At 39.5% G+C, this 9,268-nt stretch overlaps 1 protein-coding gene across 1 annotated transcript; it reads right to left on the bottom strand.

Annotated features, from left to right (window-relative positions):
* Positions 1-520: 520 nt before the first annotated feature.
* Positions 521-8,601, bottom strand: LOC117734710 (ectonucleotide pyrophosphatase/phosphodiesterase family member 7-like). Its single transcript, XM_034538963.1, has 6 exons — positions 8,331-8,601; positions 7,827-7,972; positions 6,966-7,595; positions 3,454-3,700; positions 799-901; positions 521-578 (listed from the first exon to the last, which is right to left on the bottom strand). Exons 1-6 carry the CDS (start codon positions 8,599-8,601, stop codon positions 521-523), a joined length of 1,455 nt encoding a protein of 484 aa, XP_034394854.1.
* Between the last annotated feature and the right edge of the window lie 667 nt (positions 8,602-9,268).

Genomic DNA, 9,268 nt, shown 5'->3' with positions numbered 1-9,268 from the left:
AGCAAACCGGAAACGCGCTTTGTTTTCCAATAAAGTTATTTATCTTCGTTTTTATTGCTTTCGTTGACGTATTTTCGTCTTTTTTTTGCTTGTTTTGTTTGTGTTTAAAAAAATAAATAAAAACAAAAACGTCTTGCATATCAGCAGTTATGATATATAGGTGTGTTGTGTTCAAGGCTTCGTTAATAAACATTTTATTACAACAAACTAATAGTAATACACATAAATCCTCTTCCGTCACAATGCATCAGAAGTTTAAACAAAATAGAAAAAAATTAGCTTGTCAAGTAATTTTTATTAATTTGACTATTTTCCCCCCAACTCTGTTAATTAGTATTCTACGTTTCTTCGTTTATATATAATATAAGTACAAATAAACTCTGCTCTTGGGGTTCCCCCCTGGGTTCCCCCCTGGGTTCCCCCCTGGGTTCCCCTGGTCCCCCCCCAGGCAGCTGTTGCTCAATGTCACAATGGAGCAGCATTTATTTCGTGGGTTTACTTTCCGTCTCCCGCGTGACGATCAAAGGGAAGTTTGTTTTGTCTTTTCTTTTCCCGGAAGAGGTTCTGAACTTCCTGACCTGCAACACAAAACAAAAGAAATTCATTCACAATGTGACACCAGTCAATAGTTAAGTTTTAGTATTTAAAAGAAATGATACAAAAAATACAATTGCCATGTTAATATCAGAATAAAGGAAAAACTAATCTCACAAGTTGAAATGGATGTATTGTTTTGAGCCGTATTGCTCAGTGAACCAGTGATGACGAATAAAAACACGTTGATTATCCAGTCGTTACCGTTTGTTCTGCAGTATTTTGTGGGACGTCGTCGCCGCCAGAAAAACCACCAGAAGGAATCCGGCCGCCGCGGCCGAGCCGGTGAAGACGCTCTGCAGGAAACCTTCACCTGAAACCGAGAACATGGCCAGTGGAAATGTGTTTTAGAGTCACAGGAACGGCAGCTATTAATACATAGTATACACATTATATATATATATATGTGTATAATGTGTTTTAGAGTCACAGGAACGGCATCTATTAATACATAGTATACACATTATATATATATATATGTGTATAATGTGTTTTAGAGTCACAGGAACGGCATCTATTAATACATAGTATACACATTATTTATATATATATATATGTGTATATATATATATATATATATATATATATAAATATATATATAAATGTGTTTTAGAGTCACAGGAACGGCAGCTATTAATACATAGTATACACATTATATATATAGTATACACATTATTTATATATATGTGTGTTTTAGAGTCTGAAGTCACAGGAACGGCATCTATTAATACATAGTATACACATTATTTATATATATATATATATATATATATATATATATATACATATATATATGGATATATATATATATATAGTATACACATTATTTATATATATATACACACACATATATACATATATATATATATATATATATGTATATATATAATATAGTATACACATTATTTATATATATATATATATATAATGTGTTTTAGAGTCACAGGATATATATATACACATGTATATATATATATGGATTAGTGTTCTTTTTGTGCAAAAACAGCAAAACCCACAGCGATCAAACTGCTGCCTCTACGCAATGTCATCTACCAACCACATGGTGGCGCTATAACAACTTTAAAATTCTGTGTAATAAACATAAACGTCTTCTTCCCCAGAGCACCATGTGTGGATTGATCCGAGGCAGAAAATAGTCCCGAACAAATGCACTATTTCTAGTAACGTTTAATTTAAATTAATTTAATTAAAAAAACTACAGCCCCCAGCTGTTTTTAGCAAATGAGTAATCCTTTATATTTGTGGGCATATTAAAAAAAAAAAGATAATTTTCTTAAGTATAGGAACCAATGGATTTTGGACTAACTTTTTCAGACAGGATTGGAAAGTCCAGAAATACTGAGAGACAAATTAACTAATAACTAATAACCACTAATACTTCTGGTCTTTTCTTGGCATTTGACAATAAGAAAAATCTAGAATATTGCCAACATTGACCTTAATATTTAACACCTGACACAAATCTTTCCAAAGTTACCAAAAGCAACAACAGATCTACTTTCTGCAGGAGCTCTACACAATATGTGCTCATTTTGTGTCTCTGAGGTCATTTTAAATAGTTTTGTGTCTTTGAGGTCATTTTAAAATAGTTTTGTGTCTTTGAGGTCATTTTAAAATAGTTTTGTGTCTCTTTGAGGTCATTTTAAATTGTTTTGTGTCTCTTTTTAAAATAGTTTTGTGTCTCTTTAAGGTCATTTTAAATAGTTTTGTGTCTCTTTGAGGTCATTTTAAAATAGTTTTGTGTCTCTTTAAGGTCATTTTAAAATAGTTTTGTGTCTCTTTGAGGTCATTTTAAATAGTTTTGTGTCTCTTTGAGGTCATTTTAAATAGTTTTGTGTCTCTTTGAGGTCATTTTAAATTGTTTTGTGTCTCTTTTTAAAATAGTTTTGTGTCTCTTTAAGGTCATTTTAAATAGTTTTGTGTCTCTTTGAGGTCATTTTAAAATAGTTTTGTGTCTCTTTAAGGTCATTTTAAAATAGTTTTGTGTCTCTTTGAGGTCATTTTAAATAGTTTTGTGTCTCTTTGAGGTCATTTTAAAATAGTTTTGTGTCTCTTTGAGGTCATTTTAAAATAGTTTTGTGTCTCTTTAAGGTCATTTTAAAATAGTTTTGTGTCTCTTTGAGGTCATTTTAAATAGTTTTGTGTCTCTTTGAGGTCATTTTAAAATAGTTTTGTGTCTCTTTAAGGTCATTTTAAAATAGTTTTGTGTCTCTTTGAGGTCATTTTAAAATAGTTTTGTGCATACTTTGTGGCCATTCTGTGTCTTCTTTGGTTATTTTGTGTGTCTTTGAATTCATTGCGCGTGTTTTCTGTGTATTTTTGGTCAATTTGTCATCACTTCTTGTCTCTTTGAAAAAAGTATATTTGTAGACGGTTTTTTTCAGTCGTTTTGTGCCTTTGAGGGAATTTTTTTGGGTGTTTTGTGTCTCTTGATAATTGTTTTGTGTCTTCAGCGGTTCCATGTGTGTGTGTGTGTGTGTTTGTAGTCACTGAGTCTTTTCTGGTGAATTCTGGGTGTTTTATGTCACTGTGTAGTCGTTTTAAGTCTTTTAGAGGTCATTTTGCATCTCTTTATAATATTGTTTGGTGTTTTATTCGTGTTCTTTCAGGTCCTTCTGTTTTATTTGCGGTTGTTTTGCGTGTATTTGTCGTCTTTGTGTGTCTTTTCTGGTCATTTTGTTTCTCTTTGTACTTGTTTTGTGTCTCTTTGAGGTCATTTTGTGTCACTTTGTGCATCATTGTTGTCTTTTTGTGATCATTTTGCTCCCCAGCTCTCTTTGAGGCCTCGTGATGGAGGAGCATGTGTTATCAGACTCATGAGTCCCGACGTAAACTCACCCCGAGCCGGAGCCGGAGCCGGAGCGCCGGTGACCAGCATGTGACCGGTGGCGTTCAGGTGGCCGTCGTTGACCTCCGGCCGGATGCCCAGGATGTGACACATCAAGGGGTAGATGTTCACCGTCTCGAAGGGCCCCACCTCCAGGTTCCTGCGAAACGCCGGGCCCACCGCCCTGAAGAAGGGCTTCATGTCCATGTCCTGGTTGTCAAAGCCGTGCTCGCCCTTGTGGAACTGAACGGGGAAGTACTGCAGAGGGACACACGGCGCGTTAAGGTTCAACCACGGGGTGAAGGTTCTCTGCTCTCATCCCGTCAGCAGAGGGAGGTGTTGTCCAGGACAACGAGGTCCTCTCCCTACTGGACAATCTCTTTGTTATCAACCGAATGGCGAAGAATCGGGAATTTTAATCTATACCTCCAAAAGTATAAACACAACACGTAAAAATCCCTTTTTGATAATCTTTGCAGTAAATATCCTGTTTATCGCAAGCGGTATAACGTGGTGGAGATATTAGGATGCAGAATACCCTCCTTCATCCCGGCAGTTACGCAACAGCCCCCCCCCCCCCCCCCCCCCCCCAAAAAAAAAAACACGCTTATCCTCCTCTGAGATCAGACCGAGAGGAGTTGAAGTGGCCATAAAGCTGCTGATGGGAACTACTAATTAGTTCTGGTAGAGTACTACTTACTACTATTACTACTACTATTACTACTACTATTACTAGTACTACTACTATTACTACTACTAGTACTACTACTACTACTACTACTACTAGTACTACTACTACTACTACTACTACTACTACTACTATTACTACGACTACTACTACTACTAACTACTATTACTACGACTACTACTACTACTACTTACTACTACTACTGCTGCTACTACTACTGCTACTGCTACTACTACTACTACTACTACTACTACTACTACTACTACTGCTGCTACTACTACTACTACTACTACTATTACTACTACTTATATTGCTACTACTACTACTACTACTACTTATATTGCTACTACTACTACTACTACTTATATTGCTACTACTACTACTACTACTACTATTACTTATATTGCTACTACTACTACTACTACTACTACTACTACTACTACCACTACCACTACTGCTGCTACTTCTATTACTACTACTGTTACTACTTATATTACTACTACTGTTACTACTTCTATTAGTACTACTGTTACTACTTCTATTACTACTACTGTTACTACTACTGTTTCTACTTCTATTACTACTACTATTACTACTACTGTTACTACTACTGTTACTACTACTGTTTCTACTTCTATTACTACTACTGTTTCTACTACTATTACTACTACTATTACTACTACTGTTACTACTTCTATTACTACTACTGTTACTACTTCTATTACTACTACTGTTACTACTACTATTACTACTACTGTTACTACTACTGTTACTACTACTGTTACTACTACTATTACTACTACTGTTACTACTACTGTTACTACTACTGTTTCTACTTCTATTACTACTACTATTACTACTACTGTTACTACTACTATTACTACTACTGTTTCTACTTCTATTACTACTACTGTTTCTACTTCTATTACTACTACTATTACTACTACTGTTACTACTTCTATTACTACTACTGTTACTACTACTATTACTACTACTGTTACTACTTCTATTACTACTACTATTACTACTACTGTTTCTACTTCTATTACTACTACTATTACTACTACTGTTACTACTTCTATTACTACTTCTATTACTACTACTGTTACTACTACTATTACTACTACTGTTACTACTTCTATTACTACTACTATTACTACTACTGTTTCTACTTCTATTACTACTACTATTACTACTACTGTTACTACTTCTATTACTACTTCTATTACTACTACTGTTACTACTACTATTACTACTACTGTTATTACTTCTATTACTACTACTATTACTACTACTGTTTCTACTTCTATTACTACTACTATTACTACTACTGTTACTACTTCTATTACTACTACTATTACTACTACTGTTACTACTTCTATTACTACTACTATTACTACTACTGTTACTACTTCTATTACTACTACTGTTACTACTACTGTTTCTACTTCTATTACTACTACTATTACTACTACTGTTACTACTACTGTTACTACTACTGTTTCTACTTCTATTACTACTATTATTACTACTACTGTTACTACTATTATTACTACTACTGTTACTACTTCTATTACTACTACTATTACTACTACTGTTTCTACTTCTATTACTACTACTATTACTACTACTGTTACTACTTCTATTACTACTTCTATTACTACTACTGTTACTACTACTATTACTACTACTGTTACTACTTCTATTACTACTACTGTTACTACTACTGTTACTACTTCTATTACTACTACTGTTACTACTTCTATTACTACTACTGTTACTACTACTGTTACTACTTCTATTACTACTACTGTTACTACTTCTATTACTACTACTGTTACTACTACTATTACTACTACTGTTACTACTTCTATTACTACTACTGTTACTACTACTGTTACTACTTCTATTACTACTACTGTTACTACTTCTATTACTACTACTGTTACTACTACTATTACTACTACTGTTTCTACTTCTATTACTACTACTATTACTACTACTGTTACTACTTCTATTACTACTTCTATTACTACTACTGTTACTACTACTATTACTACTACTGTTACTACTTCTATTACTACTACTGTTACTACTACTGTTACTACTTCTATTACTACTACTGTTACTACTACTGTTACTACTTCTATTACTACTACTGTTACTACTTCTATTACTACTACTGTTACTACTACTGTTTCTACTTCTATTACTACTACTATTACTACTACTGTTACTACTTCTATTACTACTACTGTTACTACTACTGTTTCTACTTCTATTACTACTACTATTACTACTACTGTTACTACTTCTATTACTACTACTGTTACTACTTCTATTACTACGACTATTACTACTACTGTTACTACTTCTATTACTACTACTATTACTACTTCTATTACTACTAAATCTTTGGCTCGCTAACTCTAAAATACAAAAAGAAGCATATTCTCAATTCCTCATCTCTTTAACCATCAGTTTAGTTTTTACTCTAAAACTAGTTTAAATTTAATTCTGTCGCACCAAAACTTTAAACGCTGCCTTTTTTTGGGATATTATCAATTATCAAGATCTCCGAAGAAAGTAAAGCCGTCATAAAACTGATGCACATCATGCTCTGGTTAATCTTAAACCTGGTTAATCTTAAACCTGGTTAATCTTAAACCTGGATTCACTGATATCAAACACAGCTTTGCTAAACCCTGGTGAGAACTATCGGACAGGCCGTGGTGATAACATCCAACATGTTGCTTCTCCCGGCAGCCTCGCAGGACTCAAACAGACAATTCTCGAGCGAAGAAGCCCCGCCCCCCGTCCGTCCGTCAAACGCACCCCGTTGATGACGTATCCGGCGTCGGCCCACAGAACGATGGGGAGGATGCGGTCGTTGTTGGCAAAGCGGAGGCGCTCCGGCATCTCCTCCTTCTTGAACACGTGCAGGTGCGGATGGGCCCCCTTCAGGGCCGCGTAGACCTTCTCCAGCTTGCCCGGCTTCGGCAACAGCATCCCGGAGGGGCCGAAGTCCACCAGGTGGAAGGCCAGGTCGCGGAAGGAGAAGCCCGGGATCTCGGACAGGGTGATCTCCTCCGCCAGGCCGCCGCGGTACACCGAGCTCATGCCGTGGTCGGAGGTGACGATGATGTTCAGGCGGTCGGTCAGCCCGCGGAGTTCGGCCGAGCGGCGGATGTAGCCCACCGTCCGGTCCACCTGCCGGACCATGTCGCGCAGCTGCGGGGAGTCGGGCCCGTACCTGTGGCCCACGCCGTCCGGCTCGCCGAAGTACAGCGCCACGAAGTCCAGCTGCCGGTCCGCGAACCAGCCCATCACCTTGTCGGCGTTGTCTCGCCACGCCGTCTCGTTCTTGTAGTTGTACAGCGGCGGCTCCACTTCCCGCACCATAGCAACCTGTCCCTGGTAACTGGAAGCTGTGCCGGGAAAGTGAAGAGAGCCAGCTTTTAGGCCCTGGAGGGGGGAGGGGGGGAAGACACATCAACCCCCACGCACATTTATATATAAACGTATGTACTTTTAAACAGAATGCATTAACAAGCGTGCAAAAGGGTTCAAACGTGCAGGGAAACCAAATCAGCAGCTGTCATCTGCATGCAATGCACACACACACACACACACACACACACATATATCTGTATATATAGACAACTGCAGGGATCTCGGCGAACGATGGAACCAGACCTGTCTCTGCGCGGTGATCCAGATGGGCAGCGAGCCGTTGTCCCACCACTCGTCCACAAACTGGGTCTGGTAGTACGGCTTCTTCTCCGTGGTGGTGGTGTCGAACCACATGTTGTGGATCACCCCGTGGTTCTCGATGTAGCGGCCTGCGCCGGTAAAAAAAGGGAACCCACAGCGTGACACGTTGAAACATCAACTGAACGGGACGAGGTCTTACGACCGACTTCGGAGACGAGAGGAATCTCATTTCGAGGAAGTGACATTTCTTTTTTTGAGAGTCAAAATAAGAAAAAGGGAGCAGCGACTGATCCAAACATAATTGTCTCACTCAGCTATAAAAGCTGTTGGACCCTGGGACATTCAATTACAACTAATTCCTTTTTCACCACGGCTTCTTTTCCTCCTTCCCTCTCTCCAATCCTAGCAACGTTAACGGTTTCTCGCTCCTCCACGACGTGCGCATCTCGCTGTGGAAAATCATTTTAAAAAGAAAAGCCTTTTTACCTGTCAAGAGGGTGAAGTGTGAGGGACTGGTGATCGTGAGGTAAGGGGGAGTGACGTACAGGGCCTTGACCCCGTCCTCGGCCATCCGGTCCAGGTTCGGCGTGTCCACGCCGCGGTCGTAATCCCACCGGAACCCATCGAAGGAGATCAGCAGCACCTTCGGCGGCGGCGGCGTCCGCTTGCCCACCGGGGCCCCGACGACGACGACCGAGGCCCAGAGGAGGCCGAGGCCGGCGGTCCACAGAGCGGCCGACGTCTTCGCTGGCGCCATACCTTTTATTGGGGAACGCTCCGAGAAGGTAGATCGTCCTGAGTTGATCTTGCCTGAGGCTTGTGTTGCCAACGGCTTCCGAGCAAAGTCCCCCTCTCCTCCCTCCCCACGTATCTTATCTGGTAGATTGGACCGACTTTATCTCGGCTCTATCTACATGCGGCCTGCTAGTGTTTATGAGCCAATTCTTTTACGACTGGGAGTCGTGTTCGTTTTTTTTTTTTGCTCTTGAGGACCGGCAGTAAAAGCAGATTAATCTCTCCGGGCCCATCGGGGCCGTTTGTCCCCCCCCCCCCCCCCCCCCCCCCTTAACTCGCTTGTTGACGCTGTCTTTCTGTTTGTCTGCCCGGGACCCCCGTCTGTGTGCCGGAGAGCTTCCTGTGAATCACCGGCGACGGAGAAGGGGGCGACACTTTGATGGCTTTCACCTTGAGTTGGGATGGCGCATGATTGATCTGACACCGGGAAAATGAAGAGGAAAATGAGAGTATATATCTCTTCGTCAGCCGGCAGCGGTCTCTCGGGGAAGAAAAGGACCCTAATGGACATATTCATTTTAATAACTCAAAATGTGTGCATTAGCCCCGGGATATTGTTCAAAGATCTTATAAAAGTCTACATTGATTTTTCTTTCTCTTTTTGGGGGGGGGGGGCAATTGGACCGTGG

Source organism: Cyclopterus lumpus, chromosome 8 (genome assembly GCF_009769545.1).
Source record: "Cyclopterus lumpus isolate fCycLum1 chromosome 8, fCycLum1.pri, whole genome shotgun sequence".
Taxonomy (NCBI): Eukaryota; Metazoa; Chordata; class Actinopteri; order Perciformes; family Cyclopteridae; genus Cyclopterus; species Cyclopterus lumpus.
The sequence above is the reverse complement of the archived record's forward strand: the minus strand, read 5'-3'. Positions and strand labels throughout refer to the sequence as shown.